This window comes from Megalops cyprinoides, chromosome 13 (genome assembly GCF_013368585.1).
Source record: "Megalops cyprinoides isolate fMegCyp1 chromosome 13, fMegCyp1.pri, whole genome shotgun sequence".
Classification (NCBI taxonomy): domain Eukaryota; kingdom Metazoa; phylum Chordata; class Actinopteri; order Elopiformes; family Megalopidae; genus Megalops; species Megalops cyprinoides.
The window spans coordinates 17,400,409-17,427,985 of NC_050595.1; the positions used below are offsets into that span (position 1 = coordinate 17,400,409).

At 48.5% G+C, this 27,577-nt stretch overlaps 1 protein-coding gene across 1 annotated transcript; it reads left to right on the forward strand.

The window, feature by feature from the left end:
* The first annotated feature begins 419 nt into the window (after positions 1-419).
* Positions 420-27,577, forward strand: LOC118787609 (D-glucuronyl C5-epimerase B-like). Its single transcript, XM_036543134.1, has 5 exons — positions 420-588; positions 14,424-14,537; positions 18,535-19,037; positions 21,331-21,570; positions 23,323-27,577. The coding sequence occupies exons 3-5, from the start codon at positions 18,548-18,550 to the stop codon at positions 24,345-24,347; spliced, it is 1,755 nt and encodes a 584-aa protein (XP_036399027.1). The 5' UTR covers positions 420-588; positions 14,424-14,537; positions 18,535-18,547; the 3' UTR covers positions 24,348-27,577.

The following is a 27,577-nucleotide window of genomic DNA, read 5'->3' on the forward strand; positions in this document are numbered from 1 at the left end:
TGTAATGTTTCAACAAATGACAGTTTCACTCACTGTACACCCTAGTCACTCACATCCTTAGGAGATACATCACTTGAAAATAAAAGGAGAAAATACATGCGTAACTTAAAATTACATAAAGATATCTTCTGTTCAAAACAAATGGTTAGCCATTGAAACAAATCAATGGTTGCACTATCTACTCATACTTTGATCTTAACTTTCTGGTTAGTTGCTGTAACACATCAATGCCTTTCTAATTTGAGAATTGAGTGGCTGTTTCTCACGTCAATCAGTATTCCGGCCGTATAAATAACGTGAATCTCATCATTGATTGGACATTGCGTTCTGTGGTCGGCCCTGTCGGTCTCTAATTGGCTCATCTATCCTTCCCCTTCTCGCCTTTTCTCGCGATAGGAAAGTGCTTGCAGGTTGAGGAGCTCCCAGTTGCTCGTACAATGTTGTTAATTATGGAGACCTGCAAGCTGCTGGTGAGGAGCCCTTAACACAAGCGAGAATTAAACGCACGTATCTTCAAACCCACGTAGCTTACATTCCTTAAACACGCAGCTCGCCATCTGAGAAGGACGCAACTTATTTGCCGTGCAGGTGGGTGGGATAATTTTTGTTCTGTAGATAAATGTCCCTTTATATGTCTATTCGTCTAGGAAAGGGCTAGCTCGCTACAATTCATTGCCCTGAACCGGGCGATCACATTCTCACAGTTTAGCCAGGCAACCTTAGAGTGCATTCGCTAAGATACACTTCCTCTTGTCAAGAGATCTGCGTACTGAAAAACAGACTTTTTAAGGATTTTTCTGTCATATAGGGATGACGTGTTTCAGCTCTTCACGTAACTACCCCAGTTAGTAAGCAAGCAATTTAAAGTTGGTTGGCTAGCCAGCTTGCAAGCAGCATCCAAAACCAGAACTAGCGTTAGCCACTCAGATGGCATGCTGCTGATCCTGCCCAGGTTTAGTTGCCTATGCCACAAGTTTCATATGGAGAAAGAAAACCGGTCAGGTAGCTGTATAAGTCTAATTCACTAACATGCCAGTGAAGTATTGGTCTTTACAAGTGTTAACATATGTGTCTCGGTAGCTAGCTTTTTGGCTAACATAGGTATTTTTTGCATGTTGAAATAAATCACGTTAGCTATCTTCACAGTTAGATTTATCTGGCTGCAGAAGACAGCTGGACGGTTGCTGAGAATAAAGCATCTTGCCTTTTATGATACGCGTTTATTTTGATATTCCACCCATCTCTTTCTGTTTGTCTGTCTTTGTCATGTCATCACGATGTTAAGGCTGTTTCTCTGGACCAGCATCGTTTCAGTAGCACGATCCGTTTCATTCTGAACTTGTTTTCCTTTAAGTGCGCCTAATCGGTGTTATCTAAATGTGCCGGTTGTATCAAACTAAGTCACCCGATTTTTTTCTGATCAAAGTCCTCTCTTGCCACAGCGACAGGATGTCGCTTTGGGTTTTGTTTTCATTTAGTAGTCGTGGCTAAGGGTTCATCACTCCAACTGAATCCTGCCAATACCAAAAGCCATTGTGAACTTAATAAAATGTGGCCAATTGAGTACAGCTGTATTGGCCGACGGACTTTATTTGACCTAAATACGAAAGATTCAAAGATTCATGCAGCTCATACAGCGTGCCAAGTCCATTGATCAGGCAGTACGGGTTGTCTCTGCGCTTCCGATACCAATGTATCGGACTTGCTTCCCTTCGTGACTTCGCTCGGCGATGACTGACAGAGAGATGGAGTGCTGTGCTTTTTCTCCGTGCGGTGGCTCTAAGCAATGTAGTTTTTTTTTTTTAATTATTTTTTTTTTTTACTTGTTTGACTCTTGAACGAACGAGATGAGTCTCAGTCCGGCCCAGACTCATTTACCCTTGTTTGTTTGCGGCAGGAATTCCTCTCTTAATCCGCATCCAGGCAGTCTATATAAGCATTGCTTATCCAGCCTGAGCAGCTGGCCGCCAGTTATTTCAGTCTGTCTGGGAATATCGCAGGAGGCTGTTAGCCCTGTTGGTTTTTCTAACGGCCCGGAGAAAGCTGTGGCCAGCCTGCTCGCCATTATCATGGGTAGGATGTATGGCTGATGTGTCCTCTTCAGCCTTTTAAAACCTCTAACTTCCTCTATCAGCAAGTGACGCTGTTACACTGTGTTAAATATAGACCATGTCTTTTGAATGACAATGAGGAAGAAGAAAAGTTATACATTTCCATTTGCCTTCTGTCATTTAGCAGACACACACATCCAGAGCTGTTCACAAAGAAAGAGAACATTAAGTGTCTAATAAAGTTGCATGAAAGACAACACATACAGGATACAATTGACTTCATTAGAGCATGTTTCAGCCCCCAAGACAGTGCTGTGATACCTTGTGGTAGCAAAAAGAAGGACTAATAACATGTGCTTTAATAAATTAATAGGTATGATAGAATATCTGCAGGTTGAGCAGGGCATATGCTAGCTCACTGCCTTTCTGTGAGAACTAGGTTCATGTAGCACCCTCATGTGGCAGGGTAAATAATCACTGCTGGAAACTGAAAAGGTTCCACCCTGACTAATCTTGATGTGGGCTCAGTGTCTCACAGGATAGGTCCAGGGTCTGTGTGCCTGAGCAGGACCCTGCCCGCTCCAGTGCAGTCCTACCCCCTCTAGGATTAACATTGGAATGCCCTGCTAGTCTAGTGGTGACTGAGTCTGTGGACAATTAGACAACCTTAAGCAGCCTAGTTTGGTATCCTGTATATGAAGACAGGGTTAAGGGTGGCTTGGACTATTGGATTCAGCACAGCTAAATGTAATGGTGTGCATCTTTGCAGTAAGTGTTTGATGCAAGATTATTTTGTGCGTGTCTTGGGTGTAGCAGTAAAGCGTCTCTGTGATGTTGTGGCCAGACTGTCTCTCTAAAGGATGCTATTCTTCCCCGTGGTCTCTTTAGCAGCACTCTGCCGAGGCTTCAGTGGTCCCTGCACACAAACATTCTCACATCTGTTCAGTTAGTAGGTTTAGGTAGTTTAGATAGTTCCTGTTCATGGGTTATTTCGTTCTATATATCAAAGTGATCTTTCTGCTCATTCTGCCTCCAGGCTCTGTGGAGTTGGGAAGGTAATAAATGGTCGGGGTTAGCCTTGTATGTGCCCACTGAAGCCTTGAAGAGACGGTGTTTAAGTGGTCATTAAGGTAGCTTGGAAGCTGTTTGCATGTGTGTTTATCAGGGTGCCTGATATAGCAGATGGCGTTTTGGTGGTGCTCTGTGGGGTGGAAGTTTGTGTGAGTTCCTTTGAATGAAAGTAGAGATCTACTCCCTGGTTCTGGCAAAGCACATTTACAGCGCAGAGTGATTTGGTGTGGTTGCTCTTTGAAGTAAATAGGGCTTTAAGTAGTGTTTACAGTTCTGTGTTTTTAGTGCTTTTAGTGCATCTGAAAGCCCTGAAAACCTTCCCCTCTCCTTTGAGCATGAATGATACCTCTGATTTGGAGAGTGTGGGCTGAGGTGAGTAATGCGTCAGCAGATGTGACAGGCGGCAGGTTGAAAGCTGTCTTGACTATGAGTGGCCGTCTGGAAGGTGCTGATAATTGGCTTCAGTAGCGAGCCATTTCCCCAGGTTTAATGTTGAGTGCGGTCACTGTGATTGATTGAGGTTATGCAAGTCAGAATGTGCCACGCGGTCATACGCGGTCGTGTTGCGGTCTGTTTGCGCTACATTCCCAGCACAGTGAGCAGTGAGGCCCTCGAGATCAGGTCCTGAGGGACTGCTACACACAATGAACAGCATTATGCATTATGTAAATGCTGAACTCTCTCCTTTCAAGTGTGTGTTCTCACATTCTCTCTTGTAACCCCCTCTTTTCTTTGCTCTCTCTCTCAGGGTCTGCACTTGAGTTGGGCTGGATTTGCACTTTACTGTTTGACTCTGGCTCTCAGCTTATCCAGTCCCGAAAAAGAATGGGCATTATTTTATTCTGTTATTAATTCATTGAAACCCCTCTTAACCACCAATCAACCGACAAGTATTCTTCAGGGGCCAATAACATCAAAGGTCTTTCAAATGGCAAAAGATAACAAAAAAACTGAACATCACCAAAAGCAAATTGTTAATGTGCACAGTGATAAGAATGTTGGATGCAACTGATCCAACTGGAATCTACCTGTTGCAGGTGGTAGAAGGGACACATGTTAGTTCAGAGGCAGCAAGGGAAGCAGGGCTTTTTGGAGAAGCTTTTTATCACTGCTGCCGCTCACAGAGGCGCTATGAGATGACACAGAGCTCCACGGTGATAGGTGTGACCTGTTGCCATGGCATTGGATTGACGGTTGGTATCATGATGATTATCTGTGTCAGTTGATTTTGAAATAGATTCTAATTTTAATATGTGGCGGAACATGTTAAAAAGCAAAAAAAAATGTTAAAAATGTAAAATAGATAACGCTGTGAAAAAGAAATAAAATTGAATCAGCTTTTTTTTTTTTTGCCTTTCCTAAACGGGAAACCAGTAGCCTGTCACAGTGTCTCAAGGCTAATGGGTTGAAGTGTTAAATCTGCAGTCAGTTATTCATACATCAATTTCTTTTTTTTCTCCTCTGCTATGAACCTCCAGACATGTAGCTGTCTGTTACACCTGAGAGGAAGAGAGACACACACTCACACACACACGTACACGCGCTTGTACTCAGAATGCAACTGTCCAATTGTTTTCTCTGTTTTTAACCTGCATGACCAACAGCAGTCAGCAGAATGTACTAATAAAGCCTCACCCATTGTTGGCCATAGCAGTGGCATTGTGGGAGAGGCAGTGGACTGTAGTGGCAGAGTTGGATCATCGGAGAGAGAGTGTGCCACAGTGGCAGAGGAGGGTTATGGGTGGGGCAGTGGACTGTGGCTATAAAGGCATATAGAGCCCCTTTGTGATGTTTACCCCATGTTGTCCACTGCTTTGCAGGGACGTCCCGTAGAGCTGGACCTGGCCGTGAAGTGGCTGGCCAGTCCTCTCTCCCTCTCTCTCTCTCTCTTCTACAGGATGCAGAGGAGGACAGGTGTTGAAGCACTCCCGCTGTTGCTCATGGCTTGGAGAGGTCACTGAGCTTTGGACGTGCTGCGAATATTAACCGGTCTGTTCTTCAGCTTCCATTCTGAAGGCTTTCTGGGATATTCTGGTGCATTTTTATGTAAAAGGCATTACAGGAGTAAGGCAGGAAGACGTCCCTTCAAGCAGAGCAGAATCTGCTGAAGTGTTGTGAAACCCGGCTCCTAATTTGATGCTTCTGTGAATCATCATTTTAACATAAATTCCTTTTTGTGAGGTGCCTGTGTTGTCTGCGTGTCTTCGCGCTGCCAGTGCGATAAGGGCCGCATCGCGCTTTGAGATGAGCCAGCAGTTTTTCTGGATCGTGTTCTGTGTCGGAAAACTCGGAAATAGTTCAAAGATATTTTTGTTGTGGAGGATGCGAGCGGCGCGTTTGAATTCCGGCTTCGTTAAAAACTCTTAATTCCCCCATCCTTTCACACCCCTCAGCGGCGGCAAATCTGCATTCCAAAGAAACCACCCAAAGCCCGTGACACAAAGGAGATCAAATCCTAATGAAGACGTGGCTTCAGATGAATAACTCCTCACCTGCGTAGGTGTGGCGCCCTTCTTTATTAACTTCTGTTAAAGCAAGAGGGACCCTGGCAGGTCCTGCAAAGTGCTTTAATTAAGGGGCTTATGATGTTTCTGTGCTCTAATTACACAGCGCTGGGGGAGGTGTTGATTGTACTTCTGGATCTGAACACAAAGGGAGCAGGGAGAGGAAATTAGCCTTTGTGCTACCTGGTAATGAAGCCAGTGTTTTAATGGGGGTGGAGGAGAGACACAGTAATGAGGAACTTCAGCCCCTGTTAGAGGAGAAGCGAGAAGATGAAAGAGCTCTCTGCAGCGGAGCCCGGCGCTGACATTAAACTGTCACCGCTGCTGGGAGACACCCAGTTCTGAATGGATCCAGGTCTAACAGTGCGGGGTTTGGGGACCTCACTGGCAGACTCTAAAAAGCAAAAACATGCTGTTACAGTCCATTGTATTGGAGAGGCTGCTGTTGTCCACACTCCCCCTGCAGTTTCCTTCTGTGCATAGTGCAGTGTTTTTTTGCTCTGCTACGGCAGGGATCCTCAGGTAGCCTCATCGACCAGCCTCAGCATTGCTTGTGCACTGCCGTCCTCACGTGCATGCACCGTGCAGCGCTAACAGCCATCGTAAACACACATTGTGAGACTAACAACTGTCATAAACACACGTTTCACACTTATAGCAAAGGAATGGTCTCTTGCAAACAGGCCTTTTATGTGGGCGTCTCACTCTCTTTCTCTCCCTCTCTCTCTATGTCTGAGGGCTCTACTGTTTTTTATTTTCAATGCTTTTGTGTGTGTGTTTGATACTGTACTGAGCTGTGCACCCCCATGCTGTGTGTAATAATGGTCTGGCGCTGGGGGTGGGCGCAGTTCTGCCCCCTCGTCAGCAGGGTAATTAAGGTCACCCTGAAGCCCTGGGCGATTTAAATGGCAGCACGGCGGGGTGTCTGGACTCAACAAAACGGCCGCTGTGGATTATCTAGGACAGGCTAACGCCCCTTTGCACCAACCAACACCGCTAAACGCCAGCTAATGCCATTCTCCACCAACTAACCCTGTCCTGTGCCTACCAGTACTGCCCTAGCAGGGCTTGGCATGTCTTAGCACTGTGAATATATAAATGGACATAATGGATCACAGGCATGAGGGATCAATATGAGCTGGAGCCAACAGAGGCCTCCGGTGATCTCCCGATCGATCCCCGGGCTGCGATGCTGGCTGGCGGTAGACAGTGTGGAGCCAGAGAGCGGGAAGTACAGCTCGTCTGTGTGGGATGTACAGTTTGTGTTAAAGTTTCGGGGGGGGGGGGGGGGGGACGGGCAAGGTCAGAGGGCTGTGTGATGTCATCATCATTGCGTTGGCTTTATGTTGGGACAGTCGGCCGGCGTGAACGTTTTTCCAGAGGATGGTGTCATTTGTCTTTCTCAGGTGTGGTTTTATGGCTGGTGGTGAGTTGCATAATGAATGAGTCATGGCTTTGATTCATGGGGTCTGATTTTGTTCTTTAGAGGACATAGTCTGTGTGCCTAAGTGTCTATATACACTAAATATTGATGACTTCCTCCATCAGTGTAAAAGTGGATGGATTTAGTGTACATTTCCACTGATCCAGTTTAGATGTAGGACTGTGTGGCTGTCAAGTGTATCAGACTCTCCGTCTGCTCACAAAGTATGAGGGTGTGGCCATGGTCCTGCCTCCCAGCCATATGAGAGTGGCCAATTTGCAGAGCTACACTCATTTTCTGGAAGAGAAATCAGGGCCTGTGCAGCAAGAAGTGGGTGCCATGGAAACCATGGAATCCAAACATTAGTGTCTAGTGTTGAATGTCTGTCCACGTCCTCCACTGTGAGGCCATCCCTGACCTGGCGGGTTTCTCGACTTTGGATGAAGCAGTCTGCCAGGTGGGGGTCGGCTACAGTGAGCTGCATGAAGGCTGCCGCTCGTATGGCGACAAGGAGAGAAAATGAAAACGCATGATGCTGTCAGGGTAAATACTGACCGCTTCCTCTCTCCCTGCAGCTGCTGTGTGGTGAAACTGCTGTCTGCGCGCTAATCTGCCTCTGTTCCGCTAAAGCCTGTTTGGGGACGTGTATGGTGCCGTGCAGCTCTGTCAAACAGCAAGCTTAGTGAGGCGTCTGCCAATGGATTTGTGGGGGGCGCTGGGGGTGTTAGATGCACCTGGCCATTCTCAGAGTTCCTGGAATTTCAGATCTCTGTCTGTGACTCTTAGATTCAGGGAGTCTGTCTGTGATTCAGTGAATTGGCTGTGACTCAGGGAGTCTGTCTAGCCTGCAGATTTCTGGCTATGCCTTGCAGTTTCTCTGTGCTTTGGTAGGTTGGCTGTGACTGGCAGTCTCTGTGCTTCAGTGAGCAGATCACAGGCAGCTAAGTGGAGGAAGCAGGCCAGCCTCACTCTTCTGCCCGAACTGTAAGGTGCAGCTGCACAGGTAAATGGGACTCCCAAACCAGAGCTCTCCCATGGTAACGCAAAGCAGTTTCAGGGGTGGGCTTGTACATTTGTCGGTCAGTGTTTTCTGCACTAGCAGGGTAGAATTTGCACATGCATACACATGCATACATGAACACTGTCACATGCACACACACAGGCACACACTCTCATTAATACCTACTCTCTCACACACACACACAGAGCGGGTCGGGGCCACCAAGCGTCCCATGGAGAGCTTCTCTGAGAGCAGAGAACACCCCCCAACCCAACCCAACCCAACCCCCACAAACCCCATAAAGACCCTCAGGCACAACAGCTTAAGTGTCACCCAGGGTCCTCAGATGGATGGAGTGCTTTGGGGCTCTGAGAGGCCCAGCTTGTCGTGCGCTTCCTGAAAGAGCCTTTGTTCCTCTGCTTTCCCCCCAATGAGAAGGGCCCGTGTTCATTGTGGATCCCTCACCCCCTGGCACTCTGCTGTTGACTGCTCCTCCCCAGCACACACACACAGCTGTCAGACTGGGACCTTCCACCAGTGGGGGGAGAAGCCTGGACACATCCCACATACGGAGTGCTCTCCACAACTCAGAAATAGAGGCACATGGCGGTAAGGAGGCAGAGGGTTGGGGAAGAGATGCCAGGGAATGTGCTGGAAAAGCAACTTCAGGGTCATTTCTGAGTCCCCTTCTGAATCAGATTCTCCTCTCCCTGCCCTCATTAATTAGGTATATTCCACAGTCTCTTTTGGCAGCATATTGCTGGAGTTCATCAGCCTTTATCCTCCATCTTGACACGCACCTTGTTAGTGGACTGAATTTGGATATTAGCGTAGATGCTGGTGCTGGTGGGGGTGATGTACTTTTGCTTTTTCTGTGCTTCATATTGGCATTTCCTCCCAGCACTCTTCCAGCTTTAGCTTAGCCAGATGGTCAGCCTTGCTCTTTCATATGGTTTTTACTTCTTTGCTTTGGATGCCCATAGCCAGCGTGGCTCACGGAGCTCCCAGTCAGAGCATTCTCTGTAATTCGTTCCTTTTTCTTTTTTTTTGTCCTGTTGCGATGATTATGGAGTTTACATAAACACTAGATTTTAAGAGTGACAGATTTTTCATCCCAGCAGCTCTTGCATGACCGTTTTCCTTTTTGTTACCTGTGCTGGTCTTTGCAGTGGTTAAAAAAAACTGATATCTCCTTCATATCTATTGCTGGGATCTTCTGTATGATGGCCGTGCTGTGTGATGGCTCTGGTGGGACGCTTCCTGTGTGATGGCTGGACTGGGAGGATTTGGGGTTTAAATGGTGCAGGAGTCAAGCTTATGCCTCTCCCCCACACTCTGCACTATCAGCTGAGGAAGCTGCAAAGAGATCATCAGAGAGGTTGCAATCAGTTTTTTCATTAGGGCACCATTGAAGATAAGTGTCTGAGAGTATGTTACAGTTGGAGACTGAGTGTATGTGAGACAGTGTGTGTGTGTGTGTGTGTGTGTGAGTGAGAGAGGGTGTCTGTGTTTGTGTGTGCGTGTGTGTGTGTGTGTGTGTGAGAGTGAGAGAGGGTGTCTGTGTGTGTGTGTGTGTGTGTGTGTGTGTGTGTGTGTGTGTGTGAGAGAGGGTGTCTGTGTTTGTGTGTGCGTGTGTGTGTCTGTGAAGAAGTCCTCTGAACGTCCTGCTCTCCCTCATTAAGGCTCAGAGAGTTGTCTTTCCCCGTCTCTTCCCTGTCATCTGAAGGGGCCGCCTTTGATTAGCCAATAAGATCTCACGCCTGCGCCTGGATCATCCTGCCCTTCATTTGTGTGTTATCTGCTCAGAAGCCTGCTCTTTCTTCTGCGCCTGTGTTTATTCCCTCTGTGGTATCTGCAGCCTCTGAGAGATCCTGCGTCTGATATCGCCGGGCTTTTTGAAGCTTCTATATCAAAATCCTTTTGATTTTCTTCGGATCACTGTTTGCTATTCCAGTCCTTTCAGAAACCAAACACGGAGCTGAAGACGTGGCTTGTGTGTGTCTGCAGGCGTCTGAGTCTAACCCTGTCTGTCTGATTTGCTGGGGGGGGGGGGGAGGTGCAGCGGGGTGTTCTCAGTTCTGTGAAGACTCTGTCTCTGCTGCAGACAGCTCCCTGCCTCTGTGTCCCAGCGCTTGCATCATTGTCCCATAGTCTGATGTCTGTATAATCCCCCTCCCCAATGCAGGACTCGCACTGCAGAGACCAGCAGAGGGGTGTGCGTGCGTGTGTGTGCGCGCGTGTGCGCCGTTGCATGTGTGTGTGCTTACACTTTACACGTTAAACTGCATAAGGGGCTGAATGTTTCAGCAGAGCTTTAACGGCCTCATGCATGTCATTGAGCTTGTAATGCCAGTGGAGGAGCGGGGGGGAGCTCACATGATGCCCTGGGGGTGGGATCTGTAGGGCTGTGGGTGATGATGATGTGGGTCTGACTGTTATTCATAAAATTGGGGGTGGTGTGGTGTTGTGGTTCACAAGCTGGGCATGGGATTGCAGCTTAAAGTCCCTGCTGTGTGCTTGAGTGCAGTCCTTCATACTGAGTCTTTTAGTAAATAACCAGCTACAGAGATGCATAAGGTGTGAAATGTAAGCTTTGTAAGCTGGCTCCAGGGATATCACTGCCATGTGATATTATATTGTGATTGTGGGGGGGCAGCTTTGCCTTGTGGAGGAGCTGGGGGAAGGATGCTATAGAGAGGCGGGGTGAGTCACTACCCTGGGGGGAAGGGGGGGTCCTGGATTGAAGGGGAGGCAAATGTATGCAAAGCTTTGGAGAAAAGTGGGAACTCACCGACCGCGTCCCTGAGCGCTTGTGACAGCCGCGACACATCTCCGGGCACGCCGTGGCAGCCATTAAAGCCGTCTGTGAGAGGATTACCCAGGAGGACAGGAAGGCCTGCGGGGCCCGGGGCCCCCCACAGAATTCCCCCCACAGCGACGGGCAGCGGGGCCTTCTCTGATGCGCACGCGGAGTCTGATTAGTGCGGCGTAGGTGCGGCACAGACATATAGGAGTGGCGTGTCGCACGCAGAAGAAAAGCACTCATTTTCAGTGGGTTTCCTTTTCTCCGATGCCCATGGGCGGATGAGTGTCGGGAGGAGAGCTTTCTGTGATCCTGTTTCTGACAGCCCCTCGGCAAATAAAGAGGTTCCCCCACCAGCGCCTCTCACAGTTTTCCTGACAGTTTGTTATTGGTGTAAATCTGAAATAAGGAGTTCTATTTCACTTTCAGGTGTGCATCTGTTATTTAACCTGCAGTATTTTATGCATCATGGAAATTAGCTATCGTTTCCTTCTCTACCCCATGCCAAATATGAACGTAAGAAGCTTTTTTACAGCGATTGTCTATCTCTGTCTCTCCCTCTCCCTCACTTTCTGTTTTTCCAGTTAACACCATTCCGCTAATTTATAAGCATTTTTGCATCGATGATTATGCTGTTACTGTTAAACACTATGCTTTTTCACGTTGGATTATTCTGCAGTTAAGTATCTTTGATATCCTAAGGATTGCTGTATCTGTCTGTAATGCAAAAACAATGGCAGATTTCAAATTATAGCTGTGGGATTTATGAAACAAAGGATGTTTAAATACAGACTTAAGCAGATGTAAAATGCAAGAAAATATTTTTTGTGCATTTTACGTCTTACTATGTGTAATATGAAGAAATTAAACTCTGCAGACTAATCAAAACTCTCAAACATTCTCATAACCTGAGATTACATCTCTCATCTCTGCTATCCCACAGCCTTGGACTACATATCCCATCTCCTACCACACTGCGCTTGCTGTAATTACTGACCCTGCAGCAGTTTCACACAGTACAGGCATGACCTCTGTGGGCTGGTTTTAGCCCCAAACATTACATGAAGTCAATATTGAATTGTGTAATTGTGAATCTTGACTGATTGGAAACATAAATCACCTCTTTCTCCAAGTGTCAATCGACTGCTGATTAAAAGGCACCTCTGAAATGCCTCTGGACCTTGGGTTTTCATTTTATACCACTGACATAATGGTTTGGGTTAGGGTGAGCTTTGGGTAAGCTGATCTTGGATCAGTTGCCACATCTCTGATGGATTGGAAAAACAGTTTCCAGGGAGCTGGAGAAAGTATCTTAGATGAATCCCTCTGAGACTCAGTGCAGACAGCAGGGGAAATTGAATGGTATGTTATTGCTGCTACCTACACACCCTACTGCCCTTTCCTGCTCAGAGTAGAAGGTGCTCAGCTGAGTGTGAAGAGCCGGAGCTGCTAAATGATGGGAGCTTCACCACCGGCTCACACCAGCACCGTGGCGATAATGAGCCAGTCGTGTACAAGCTGTTTTCAGTGTAAAAGCAGCAAGTTTGGGAAGCACTACAGCTGAGTGGAGAAAATGAGGTGTTAAATGGCCATGCGCCATGTGTCCATGCTGGGTAAACACTCTGCTTTCCGTCTGCAGTGTCTGACCCCAATTTCAGCATGTAGTGTCCCCTACCCATAACCCCCTGCTCTCTGTGTGGAGTCTCCCTGTGGCAGGACAGAAAACACACAGTTTGCTCATGGAAGAGAAACCTCGCATTGGAACTCTGGTCTGGTGTGTTCGGATGTCGGATCCTGGTATGACGCATCCCTGTGAGAATGTGCTGAGAGAGGGCCAGTCCTCCTCCTCCCTCCCTTGTCCTGCTGAACCCGGGTTCGAAACACTCCTCCCAGCTGCGGACGCTTTCTCCATTTTAACAACCATGATATGGTACCTGTAAAAACACAGGGGTGCGAGCGGAGCTTGCGCCGGACGGAACACTGTAAACCCACAAGTACCTGGTTTAAATGGTTCGTCGATAATCCCATTTTATAAAGAATCGATAGCCTCTCTTTGGGCTGTGATTTAACACGGTCTTTAACTTAACAGCCTGTTCTCTGTAGCCACAGGAGCGCTATATGATGCAGATTAACGACGGGGTGAGGTATGGCCGTCACTCCGCGAACGCTCTGCCCTGATGGAATGTGTGCACATTAATGACCCCGCTGTCAGAACGCCTGTAACTTCATCACTCCTACAATTACAAATACGCGCTTGTTTCTCCGCCGTCGTTCGTGCCGCGTTCAAAGGCCTGCGGATCGATGAGCATCGACGTAAAATATAATTTACGGCCAGTCAGAAAGCATTACGCCGATCATTTTTATTGCTCTCGCCAAGTTTGTCGCTTGGAAAGCCTCTCTGTTGGGGAGAGACTCTGCGCACTGCCCCTGTACAGCCCTCAGAAGCTGCCCCCTGTTAGCATTGGCCTCTTTGACTTCCACCCGCTACATTAGCCCGGATGATGGTTGCTTTGCATAAACATGCAAAGAGAAGCCTGTGTCTGAAACTGGGAGATAATCATGGCAGTATTTATCAGGAATGCCTGTGGATTGCACAGTGCTTTTGTATAGTAGAGGAGTGTTGTTCTTGATTGATGGGGTGGTTAGACATTTGGATATTCTCAAAGTGTTCTTATTTTAAAAGTTTTAAATTGCTGTGTTACCAAAGCAAGCAGAGTTCCTGTTTGAGAGGAGGCCTTGGAGGGGAAAGGGCCCCACTGGAAGCACTGCACTCCCCCAGCCAGACAAAAACTCCTCCCTGGCTTGGTCATTATCCTCACACCCTGTTTGGACTCCAAAATGAATCGCTAACTATCACGCCGCAGCTGCCCCAAACGCCTTCACAGCAGTGACTTTGTCATCCTTTGTGGCGAAAATAATTGGGGGTTTCGGGAAATGCTGTGTTACAGGGTAGTAGCAATGAATATGTGTAAATGTCTGCATTGCACCTTCATTATCCTGCCAGGTGTGTGCTTGTGCCCTGCTTGTCCTCACCATGCAATGAATTGTTGATTGGCTCACTGATTGACAAGTGAAGCTGCCCTTGCTGTCTGCTGTGCCGCAGTAGACTACATGCTTTCAAGTGATTGGATAATCCGCATGAAGGGCGGGGTCAGAGTTTTCAGACTGTTCAGACTGCTCAAATATATATCTTGACAGTTTTAAACAGAATAACAGTTTCACTGGTTTTCCTAAAATCATGATAAAAGCAGTTGCATATGATTGATTAGCTCTAGGTTGGGGGTTCTTGTGTGGAGAGAACTGCCTGTTCTTGCCTGTTCTGGGAAGAGTTAGTATAAACAGCAAAACAAAATCACTGCTGTGTACTACAAACAATTGGTTATTCGTCATATATATCTTTTTCTTTTTGTGCCCTTAGAATACATGGCTGACCTTTCAGTTGGCTCACTCAGTTACACAGTTATTTGTTGCTTTTAAAATCTTTTCATGTGTGGTTTGTGTGAACTGACGGGCTGTTGATGGACCGCACCATGTTAAATACGGAGCGTGTTAACAGCCCTCTGTGTTGCAGGTGGGGAGAGGACGGTGGAGGAGGACACCGGGCTGTGAGCTAGTGCCGGACGCCTGCAGGCCGTGTGAGGCAGGATGAGCTCAATGCCACGCTGCTGCTGCTGAATGGACCGGGGTGAGCGGCCGTCTCCCTCTGCTCTCAGACAGGAAATGAAGACTGACCACGGGGGGCATTGAGCCAATCCCCCTCCCCCGGCTAATCTTAATAGAGTAATCATAACTGGAACAGATTTGTTTCTGGAAAAAAAAACTTACATCGACAGCAAACCCTACTGATTCATTTGGCCACTTCAGATGTCTAATTGAAATTCATAGCCGATGGCTTCTTTGTAGATGGAAACGCTGCAGTGGGCAGGCCCGAAGGTTCTGATCGGCCTGGCTCTCATCGGCGTGGCGCCGATTGCAGCGGCGCATGATGCTGATGAGCATGGTGCGGATCCGCATGCTGCGTGGTATGGATCACCATGGCACTGATTACCGTGGTGCTGATTAGCACAGCACTGATTGCAGCGGTGCTGGTTGGCATGGAACTGATTAAAGTAGCACTGAATAGCTTAGCGTCGTGCTTGCAGCCCTCCAGTTTAGCACTGCTAATGTGCCGGGGGCAGGGCTGATATACAGGGATGAGGCTAGTATGCAGGGGGAGAGGCTAATCTCAAGCCAGGATGCCATGTGTCGCGTGCTGGGGGTCCTGGGATAATCACTCTGTGGGTTGGCGTCGTGACTGTGAAGGTCGTACTGGGGCACCTGTTTTTCCGTGCTCTGCCCCTGACCCGGCTCCCCTCCTGCTCCAGGTCTGCCTCGTGACTGCGGCTTTGCCCGGTTATAATTGCTGCTTTCAGGTCACAGGAGCACTTTTGTTATGTTGTGCTCTCCTTGGTCAGTCATGAGTCTGTGAAATCCCCCCAGCTGGTCTTTAATATCATAAGCTTCTCTGTATTAACCTGGATGATCCTCCTTAGACCTGTGAATGAATGACTTGAACTCTGAAAGCAGGGTCTTTCTTTCTCTCACTCTTAGTGAAGAAAGATACATTGTGTTTTACTGCTCCAATATTAAATTTCACTCCCTGTTTCATCAATTATAAAATTGGTAGGATGATTTGTCTTACGTAGAGATTTGTGGCATGTCAGCTCAATTCAAGGAAGATTTAGAAATTCATAGAGATGTGTGTCGCACTGCAGAGTTAATTCACAGTGACAAAATAAACTTTTGTTTATATCCAAATGTATGCAGAAAGAAGCAAAATGTGTCCAGAGTAAGATCAAGTGTGCTGATGTGAAGCTCCTGGCTGAGTTAAGGGGATGGTGTGAAGTTTTGTGTGGGTGTTGTGGTGATCGATGCGAGCCTGTACCCCTCAGCTGTGTCCAGGTGAGGCAGGTTGACCCAATGGGGCCTCCTGCTGCTGCCCTCTGTGTGCTGTGTCTCCGGCTCGCTGCTCCCCCTCTGCATGCTAAAGCCATAAATCCAGGCCCCACAAAGGCCCAGCCGAGGGGCGCATAAGGCCTCCTGGGTGAAACTGCCTGGCGCGTGAGAGTACCCCTTTCGCAGCCCCCCCACCCCGTGCCAGCTCTGCTCATCCCGTGTCCTCACACAAAGCACCCCTCTGTTCGCAGAGTCCCCGGTGCCAGCGGGATCGGGGGCCAGGGCACTCCGAACTGCTGGAGATGCCAGTGATTGAGGAGGTGGGGGCAGACTCTGGAGTGTAGTCCTCTAATACCGTTTTAACCACTGGCTTGCTTATCATGCCCCTTTTCCACTGTAGAGCTGGAACCAGGCTGGCTCATTATACCCATCATCATGTTGTAGTGGGTCAGCAGCTTGGGCTGCGGCTTCTGCTGATTGGAGCCATTCAGTGGGAAAACGTGCACAGCAATGAACTCCTTCTCCCTGACCCCCACCCCCCACCCCCCACCCCCCATTCCGACGCAGCCCTGCTAAAGCTCATGTGATGGAGTGATCAGTCAGGCATTATGAGGGTGCAGAGCGGTGGGGCAGGGCTGCACGAAAGACATGCTGAACAGCAGCGGGGGGGGGGGGGGGGGGTCTGCCGCAGGGGACAGGCTGATGTTATGATTAAAGAGACAGGGTTCTGTAGATTTCAAAGTGCGGGAGAGTGCACAGCCCCCCCCCCCTCTGCAAGCCGGATCCAGGTCTGTGTTATGTAAGCGGAACTGAGCCATCCCCTCGGGCGGCAATCCGGGTGTGTGAAGTCGCCCGGCGCAGTCTTAAATGCTTAATCCCTGTGGCTGCCTGGCAGAGGCTGAGGGTTTGTCTATACAGAGGAGATCTCACAGAAACGCTGTTGAAAGACTGTCTTTCTGGCTGTCTCTGCCTCTGTCTTTCCCTTTCCCAGTTTAAATTCAGATTTTAAGTCTTTATTGGCATCATGCACAAAGTACATGTTGCCATCGCACGAACAGCAATCAAGGAGACGTATAACAAGAAAACAACCCTCTCCCCCTGCCTCTCTTTCTCTCCCTCTCTCCCTCTCTCTCTCTCTCTCTCTCTCTCTCTCTCTCTCTCTCTTTCTCTCTCTCTCTCTCTCTCTCTCACACACTCTATCTCTGTACATAAGAGCAGTTCAGGGAACAAACAACAGCAGCTTGGTCCAGACTATCTCACTTGTATATCGTATTGTTTGGTTGTGCTTATGGTCATTGTGAACAGTAGTGTATAATTTTTTAGATTAAAATAATGATGAAATGTGATGAAACGGCAGTTGTAATTGGTTTAACAGTGAATGAACACAGTATGAAATTACTGATAAGGATATGAGCATGTAAAGCACATCATACTAAATATAATTTAAAACTTGAAAATAAGATTCACTTACTTTCTTAGATTAATAGTGTTCATATATATTAGCTCAGCAGGCACTTGCATATCTTAAATTTCATGTTAACTATTTACATACACTGTCCATTTACACACTGTCCATTTGCATTTTATCCATTTACACACTCTTCATTTACATGTTATCCATTTACACACCAACCATTTGCATGTTATCTATGTCTAAACCTGAATCATTTCAATTAAAATCCAGGCTAAGTACCTGTGTGCTCAATGTGTTTAGATGTGGAACAGGAGGACTGTGTAATGCAGTGTTTGTGTGTAGCCTGTGTGTAGACATTTTTTCTGATGTGTATGTATGTGTTACATCACGTGCAGACGAGGCAGAGAGAACAGAGACATTCTGAGATGAATCGAAGGTAAAGGGTTTCCTCAACTCCCTGAGGGTCATGTGTCTGTTAGTGGCGCTTGTGAGCCAAAATTTGTAGCAGTTTGGGGCCCCTGATTTGCTCATTAGATTTTTTCCTGGGGGGATTTAATCTGACATTGGGGGGGGGGGGGGGGGGTTACTGGCTGGACTAAACTATGCCAGTAATCGTCTGATAATCTGGTTTCATGATTCTGTGGTCTGAGTGATTCATATATATAGTGATCGAGCTGAATGATTCCCAGTCATCTTGCTGAATGATTCCCAGTAATCGGCTTCAGTGATTCTCAGTATTTGGACTGAGTGAATCGTAATCAGACCGAGTGATTCGCACAGACACAGCCTGTATAATGTGACTGAGCTTTTTTTGCTGACAGACCCCCTCCCTTTACCTGACAACACAACCCCTTTGACATGACAACATACCTCCATTTATCCAATCCTGGAAATCCCTCTGGTGGAGCTTCATTTTTAGTGGAAGCCCTGGTTACTGGTTGTCAGGACTGATGGTGCAAGTCTTAATGACCCCCGCCCAGAGCTCATTGTGCTATTACCCACCACAGTGCCTGGCACTCTGTCTTTATGAGCATTACAGAGCTGAGCCCAGGGAGGAGATCGCTAACGCTGCTTATTGCTAACATTATTGCTTTTCTCATTCCGGTTAATAGGCATTACTCTGCCCTGCATTTATCCGCAGGTGATCGTTAATCATGCTCTTCTCAGGCATCTGTCATCTCATGCTTTTCTTCACTGGATTTTTCTTGATTGTGTGTCTAATAAAGGCCATCTGGCACATTCCAGTCCTGTCCATCCTCAAGTGTGCTGCCTTTTTTAACTGACCTGTGTGTGTGTGTGTGTGTGTGTCTGTCTGTGCACACGTTTTCTGCAGGTCTGCAGTGAAGATGCGTTGCCTGGCAGCACGGGTGAACTACAAGACTCTGATCGTGATCTGTGCCGTCTTCACCCTCATCACCATACTGCTGTGGAACAGGTGCGCCATAGACCCCGCCCCCCGCCCCGCCCCCAGGCTGCCACCCTCCGCCACTCCCAAGGACAACGGCAACCCCCAGCAGCCGCAGCCGCCGGAGCCGCCCCCCATAGCGGGGGGGATCAAGTACGAGGAGATCGACTGCCTGATCAACGATGACGTCACCATCAAGGGCCGGCGCGAGGGCAGCGACGTGTACCTGCCCTTCAGCTGGGTGGAGAAGTACTTCGAGGTGTACGGCAAGCTGGTGCAGTACGACGGCTACGACCGCTTCGAGTTCTCCCACAGCTACTCCAAGGTGTACGCCCAGCGCGAGCACTACCACCCCGATGGCGTCTTCATGTCCTTCGAGGGCTACAACGTGGAGGTGCGCGACCGTGTCAAGTGCATCAGCGGGGTGGAAGGTGAGCATCCGCAGTGATGGGGCTCTGTACTGGTTCCTTTATCAAAGCCGTTCTATCTACTGTCCAGATATTCAGCTATGTACGCCTCGCATTGAAAGTTCTCTCTCTGCCAGTACTAAAGCTATGAGAAGCTTTAAGATGATCTGCTGGCTCATCATGAATATTCATGAAGGGGCCTGGTCTCAAATAGAGCATCTGTAGCCAGCATAGGAATGCGCAACCAACCATACCAAGGAAGGAAAGCTGGAGCAGAATATCTGATCAGAATATAGGCTATCTGTGTCCTCATATGGTTTTGTCTGAATGCACAGTAGGTATAACTGTAAATTTAGCAGAGAATTTAGCTTTGATGTGCTTTTTTGCTTTGTCTCCATCATTCTTGTTGACTGGGTTTTGATCAATGTTTCAAGGTAGCTGTCGGTGTCAGTCAGAACATGCCGTTATAGCAGATCTTCATGACTGCGTGCAGTATAGAGCACACATTTGTCCTCTATACTGTCACTGGTTTATACACACCCCTCTTCCACACGATCACTGATATACACACACCCCTCCTCTACATTCTCAGTTATCTACACACACCGGTCCTCTCCTCTACACTGGCAGTGATTTAAATGGCAACGTGGAGAAGTTTCCAGGAAACCAGGCCCCTGAGTGAATAATGCATTATCAATGGGCTCACATTAAGCAAATGCAAACTGGATTGATTCTGCAGACTGGAGGACCTGACTGCTCTGACCCCAAACCTAATGGAGCATCATTTTGTCCTCACAGAAATATGCGTCTTCCTGTTCACAGACTGAAGGGAGACTGCTGATTGACTGAGAACAGCGGACTCTCTGCCCCCCATCTCTCTCACTGTGTCTTCTCTCTTCCTTCCTTTCCTTCTCCCTCTCTCTGTGTCCTCTCCCTTTCTCTCCCCCCCCCGATGTCTAACAGAGACCATTCCTGTGACCTTGCCTTTAACACTCTCCTCCATTCTGCCACTTTACTGTAATGAAATGAGATCATCCTAAACAACTCAGGCCCAGATTAAAGCCATGTTACCTTTTGCCCAGTTCTCCAAAGTTCTAACAGGTTATACTGGCACTGTAACTCGGTTATCGTGTGGCTGTTTTTCATATGCCGAATGGGAGTAATGTCAACCGCTTTGTTTCTGAGGCACTGGCACAATGTGAAGTAATGCCTGATTAACATCATGTGTCCATTTAGGCCATTTCCCAATTCAGAGTTCAGACTGCAGGTCTGATGGCGCTTCCTTTGTGTATGGGGTCACCCTTTTCAGCAGTGCTGTAATGACAAGGGTGTCATTGCATGTTGGCCGTTTTCTGCCTTTGCTTGTAAATACGCCAAGCCCCGCGCAGTTGCCCACGCTTCATTTGTTTCGTATTTGCAGTGCGATTAGTATTGGATTTCTCCTGATAGCAGAAGATTACCCAGGGTGCATATTTTCTGCAGTAGGACGTAATGAGAATAAGTCTCTAACAAACTCATTACCTTTCGGTGCGCAATTAAAAGTGTCCTAGGAAATCAATACCGTGTTTAAACGTTTTCCCCCCCGGACACGCCATCATTAGTCAGCCGCAGACGCTGGAGTCCGTCCAGTGCCGCCTTGCAAGTTTGCGCTCAAACACCCAGTGCAAATGAAGAATGGAACCGCTTTAGTCCTGTCTTTACTAAGCCGATCAGCCTGCATCTCCTCATTATTCTTCTTGAAACTGTTATTTTGTTTATAGTCACATGCTGGGAAGCGTGACAGAGCTGGGATTATTCTGTTTCTTGCACTTGTCTGCATCAGTAACATTAGGGCGGTGAGCCTGCAGAAGGCCTACCTCTGCTTCCTCCTCTGTTTCCTCCTACCTCTCAAAGTCCCACAGTGAGGGCTGACATGGCAAGGTGGATTTTACTTGGGTTTGTCCTGTGATACATACTTACCAATATGCAAGCTGTTTGAGTTTCTTACATTGCTTCTCTGCTTTGGAGACTTCAAGAGCTTAAAGCCTCTTCCTCCATGTTCCATTAACTGTAGAAACCTTATTCACAAACACCCCCCAAGCCTGTACATCAAACACGATGGCCTTCAATTCGGACTTGGTGATTTGGCTCATCTTAAAACGCATGCCTTCCAGCTTCAGACCCTCTCAGATCCATGCAGATCGGCACATTAACTGGAGTGGAGACTGTTTCCTCACTAAAGGGGATTAATGGGAACATTTGGTCGGTGGAGATTTGTGACTCCAGCATCTGACCCTGTCCAACTGCGATCTAATGCATTATGTCGGCCTGGTTCTAGGTGTGCCCCTGTCCACGCAGTGGGGCCCGCAGGGCTACTTCTACGCCATCCAGATCGCACAGTACGGCCTGAGCCACTACAGCAAGAACCTGACGGAGCGGCCGCCCCACGTGGAGCTGTACGACACGGCCGAGGAGCCCGACAGCCGCCCCAGCGCCTGGACCGTGCCCAAGGGCTGCTCTCTCACGCGCGTCTATGACAAGAGTCGTGCCACCACCGTGCGGCAGTTTAGCACTCCAGGTACCCGGCCACCACATACTCTACTCACACGCTGCTCTGCTCACACGATACTCATACTCTGCTGCCTCATGCTTGTCTATCCTAAGACCTGCAGCAGGTACAGTGTTCTAGTCCCACAATACATACACACTACTTTTATCACAGGATACTCATGCTCCACTCTACTCACATGCTGTGCTACTCACATACTACTCTACTAATGCTACTCACGCATTGCTCTACTTGTGCAGCTCTACTTGCATGCTACTCTGTTCCTGCTGCTGTACTCACATGCTACTTATTAGCTACTCATATGCTGATCTATTCTAGTCACATCCTGCTCTACAAACATGTTGCTCTACTGAATACCACTCACATGCCTGTGTACTTGCAAGCGCACACTAATCTACCACAGTACAGGCTACTCTACTGTACTGACACTACTCTAATGTTTCCTGGCATTCTGTCTCTACCATCGCACTGACTTATTCCTCAGCTTTTAATCAATGTCCTCTTTTCTTCAGCATATTTTGCTGTAATCTGTGCTGGACCACCTGGTTATCTATGCCATCAAGAACTACGAGTTATGAACCGACTAGACAGCCCTCTGTCTTTGTGCATGTGTGTGACAAGGACACAGCGTAGTGAGATATCATCAGGATGAGTGAGATGTTCTGATGTTGGCACCAGTGTGTGCTTTGTTGTTAATACTGCAGTAATGCCTGTATGCGCTGCTAATCGATACCCATTAGAATTAGCAGTGCTGTTCCTCAGAGTCCCGCAGGAGTAATGGCTGTCGCTGAAAGAGGCGATGATCTTTAGGGCAGACTGATCAGGACACAGAGAGGACACTGGATCTCCTCTGTATTCCTGTCCCATCCTCTATTGACAGCCGAGTAATCACAGGGCCTGCACAAATCCACTTACTCCATGGATTGCCTAAAGTAATGGATTTATGAGTGCATTAAACAGCAGTAGAAATGGGCAGCCAGACTGTCCTCAGCAGGCACACTGACACTTGCTACTCTTAACGGGAACTGACCCAACAACACGCTCACTCTACAACACCCCCAACAGCATACGCTCTACTTCTGCAACACCCCCAATAGCTCTGTCCCTATGACACACCCAACAGCTCTATCCCTACAACACCCCCAACAGCTTTGTCCCTACAACACCCCCAACAGCTCTCTACCAGTGATACAGTTTCTACCCCTTTTGTCCTTTTGATTAGTGATTGGAGGTGGAGGCTTAACCATGATGTGTTCATAGTGACTCACCAGTCGATGGGATAGAGAAGTGCTGTTAGCTGACAGGAGCACTTGCACAGTTTTCATTTGATTCACATGAGTCCTTGCTCTGCTTGTGAGGTTGATCTGAAAAGCAGTGGTCCGGGTGATGGAGGGGCAGGGGGTGCAGAGTTAAGCACTGCGTCTGTGTCACTGTGAGGGCAGACTGGGGGTGTACAGCACAGTTAAGGGAAAAGGTGTGCAGACAGCAGGGCCCCACTGCCTTGCGTGGGGACAGAGAATTTAAAAGGATTTCTTAGCAGGGTCTGGGCCAAGACTTCTCTTTCCCACAGACTGGAGTCTCTTTTTCTGATTAACTGCAGGGACCCAGCATTCTCCCAGACATACAGATTTACAGAACCCCTGGGAACAGAGGCCATAGCAAAGCCTCTTTTTAATAAGAACAAAACTAAGAAAGAAGATTTAAAGCTATAAAAAGTCCCCACCATACGTTATTACGATTGTGTATTTTTTTTTCGTGCAGAGAATTCTGAGGGCATCTCCCTGCCTCTGGGTAACTCCAAGGACTTCATCATCTCCTTCGACCTGAAGTTCGTGTCCAACGGGAGTGTGTCAGTGGTGCTGGAAACCACAGAGAAGAGCCCCCCGTTCGTCATCCACTATGTCACCAGCACGCAGCTCATCGCCTTCAGGGACCGCGACATCACCTACGGGGTGGGTCCCCGGAGCGCATGGAGCAGGGTGACCCGGGACCTGCTGACGGACCTGCGCAAAGGCGTGGGCCTGTCCAACACCAAGGCTGTCAAGCCCACCAAGATCCTGCCCCGCCGGGTGGTCAGGCTGGTCCTGCAGGGGCGCGGCTTCATCGACAACGTCACCATCTCCAGCACTGCCCACACCGCTGCCTTCTTCGCCGCCAGCGACTGGCTGCTGCGGAACCAGGACGAGCGGGGCGGCTGGCCCATCATGGTGACCCGCAAGCTGGGCGAGGGCTTCCGGGCGCTGGAACCGGGCTGGTACTCCGCCATGGCACAGGGCCAGGCCATCTCCACGCTGGTGCGGGCGTACCTGCTGACGCGGGACTCCGCCTACCTCAGCGCCGCCCTGCGGGCCACCGGGCCCTTCCGCCTGCCCTCGGAGCAGCACGGTGTCAAGGCTGTCTTCATGAACAAGTACGACTGGTACGAGGAGTACCCCACCACGCCCTCCTCCTTCGTCCTCAACGGCTTCATCTACTCCCTGATCGGCCTGTACGACCTGGCGGAGACGGCAGGGGCGGAGCTGGGCCGGGAGGCGGGCGTGCTGTTCAGCCGCGGCATGGAGTCGCTGAAGGCCATGCTGCCGCTCTTCGACACGGGCTCCGGGACCATCTACGACCTGCGGCACCTGGTGCTGGGCTCCGCCCCCAACCTGGCGCGCTGGGACTACCACACCACCCACATCAACCAGCTGCAGCTGCTGGCCTCCATCGACAACGCGCCCATCTTCAGGGACTTCGTCAAGCGCTGGAAGAGCTACCTGAAAGGCGGCCGGGCCAAGCACAACTAGAGCCCTCCTCTAGCCATGAGGAGGCGCCAGAACACTTCTCCCCTCGGACGCTAGCGGGGTGGGGCGAGGGGCGAGACGCCGGCTGGGAGAACGATGTCGCAGGGCAGGCGAGGGCGGATGCGCTCATTGCTCACTCCTCTCGGTTGTGGTCCAACAGATGTGTGTTAGAGCAGTGTTTCACAGGTCACCGATGTTGCTGCGGAGTGTGTGAGTGTGTGTGTGTGTGAGTGTGCGTGTGAGTGTGAGTGTGAGTGTGTGTTAGAGAGCGAGTGTATATCTGCTTCAGACATTTATTTTTACAGGAAACTGGTGCAGGACACAGGACAAACAGACTGCCTCAGGTGCAAAGTAAAGATGGTCTTTTTTGTTCAGAATACCACACAGCGTTTTCTTACATCCTGCTGACCGGCCTGACTTCAACATTTAGACTGTTCAGAGCGGAAACTTCACTAGGCCATTGGACATCTTAACCCCAAAGAGACAAATAAACACAGTACATTTTCAATTTATGCCAGACATTGGAATCCCAGCATGCCTTGTTGTTCTGTCTGGAGTCCCACAGGTCCAGGTGTTGTTTCAGGTATGTCTCTGCCGCGGGCGATTGTGATTCGATGTTTTTTTTTCAGATGGGTAAGGATGGAGTATATTACACACTCTAAATTCAGAAGGGCCACCTGATGTCACAGTGGTGGGTATAAGTCAGCCCAGCTAAACCTGTTGTTATTGAAATATGTTGCTCCATTAGATGCATTTAATGTGCCCCTGAGCATTGAGACTAGGGCATGGACTTCTGTAGGCCATACCCCCTCTCTGCAGCGCTGCCATGAATCTGTTATCCCAGGTCATTGCTCACACTCAGCCATCAGGGCTCTGTATATTACTGTCTGAATTAAAGCTGCAGACTCTGGAGGTGCTAATCAGTTCAGTTGAGGGTTTCAGTCTCTGATAGATTGGTCTGTGGAAATGGGTGCTTTTTAGCATTATGTCTGAGTTTCTCAGAGGAATCAGTACAGCTCCCCGGGGTGCTGTCTGATCACTGTACACACATCCTTCAGTGACCCAGGATCAGTAAACGGCTGGGTGGATGAGAGCCTGACTGTGCAGGCGGCTGATCTGGGATTGGTCGGATTAGGCTTGGATTACTAAAGGAGGATTACTCTGTGCTCTACATCTGGACAGGAAGTGAGGAGGCTACTTTAACAGGCATCTCTGAGAGCTGCATTAACACACACTGCCTAGACCATGTAGCCTAACACCACCTGTAACATGTAGCCTAACACCGCCTGTAACACATAGCCTAACATTATCTGTAATATGTAGCCCAGCACTGCCTGTAACATGTAGCTCAACACCACCTGTAACATGTAGCCCAACACCGCCTGTAACATGTAGCCAAGCACTGCCTGTAACATGTAGCTTAACACTTGCTATAACATGTGGCCAACACATGCAACATCAGGCAGGCAAACATATAACTATACAGCTGTAACTGGAGTAAAGATTGGAGCCAGGGACCTCCATCCCATAACTGTAGGTTCCGTTTCAATTTAAAGTTTCCCCAAACACAGAAGACCCTTCCTGACCCTGTGATGGGGTCTTCATTCTCCAGGTACCCGAAGGTGAGCATGTTTAAAAAACCCTCCAGAGTGTGCTCCCCTGCTGTGTCGTGTGAGACAGGAAATGAAATTGGCTCCCCACACATCAAGTCAGCCCCATACAGCTATATGATGGAGCATGATATACCATTTTGGTTGGTAATAGTGGAGGCTGTAGGACTGCAGAGTGGCAGTGACTCTGCATACATGCAGGCAGCTGCAGCTGTGGCTGCTGACCTCTGCCTACATCCACACCAGCTCTGTGCTGTAAGCCCGTCAGCTGGCTGTGCTCTCTTACTGAAATAGCTCTCAGTGCTCTGGAGTCTCACCCAGCTTGACTGAGCTCTGTTCGCTCCTATTGCAGGGCTTCAGGCAGACGGCCACTGGAGCTCTAATGACATAATTAATATTATATCCAGATACTGCAGAATAATTTGAATGGAGTTTCAGGAGCTGTGAAACATTGAGTCTCTCACTCTCTCTTTCTCTCTCTCGTCAGTAAATTGCTGACTAGCTTTTTAAAGCACAGACATCTGAATCTTCAGTACATGGATCTTTAATTCCAGAGGTCTTGGGCTGGGTGTTAATGCTGATTGGACACTGTGACAGTGTAACCTCATGGAGGGGTTGGCTGCACCCATGTGGAGGTTGTGGTCATGAGTAGTGAGATATGAGAGTGCAGTGATGGCAGGGACCAGGGCAGTGGAGGATTCTGGGAGAATACACACATGCTCACTGTCTCCTTTTCAAGATTTCGAAACCTTTTAAGTTGTCTTTGGTACTGCAGTCTCTCTGGGCACTTCCCTCTGATGTAATGAGCAGCTTTCTGACCGTTGTGTTGACCAGGAGTCTGTGGTAACACTACACTCATGTCATTATCCTCTGCCTCATGCAGCATGAGGAACAGGAAGCCGTTTTAATAGGGCGAAGGGGGTGGAGTCTAATGGGTCAAAACGCTCAAATCGCATGCTGCACGTTCCAAAGTTGAGGTGTGTCTGTGGTTTCATTATGTTCCAAATGGAGAAGGACACACTGAGTTTAGAATGGAGAGAGAGGCTGACTGAGTTTTCACGACGTTCAGAATGGAGAACGACAGCTTGCACTGGTTGTGTCTCGGGGGTTTCCATGGTACGTTTAATTATTAATCAGATGTAGGAATACAGATGTGTCTGAGAAAGAAGAGCTGTGAACAGCTTCTTAAAGGGAAACAAGCTGCCTTTTACTAAACTATTTTTTTATATTTAGATGCTGTAGAATAGAGTGAAGGGATCTTGATGGCAGCAATCAAAGGGGATATGTGCAACAGTGGAGTCAGGATTCAGTTAGGATCGTAGGATTTAAAGGGAAAATTGACTCCGGTGCGATAGGGTGGGGCTAATGAGCTTTTTGTGTGTTATTTTATCATCATGGAATCATACACTGCGGGTAAGCTGTTGGGGCGAATGGCTCAAAAGCACAACTAGCTCCACGGCGTGATTTCTTCTTTTGAGTGGGCTGCTCATCGTCTTCGGACGATGTGCAAAGCCTTTCTACTAAAGCTGCTGCTGTTCATGGTGTCATTGATAATTTAACAGCCCTTTTCTTTCCTCTATCTCTGTAGTTTCCACTCTTCACCAGTTTGATGTGTGGCTGCAG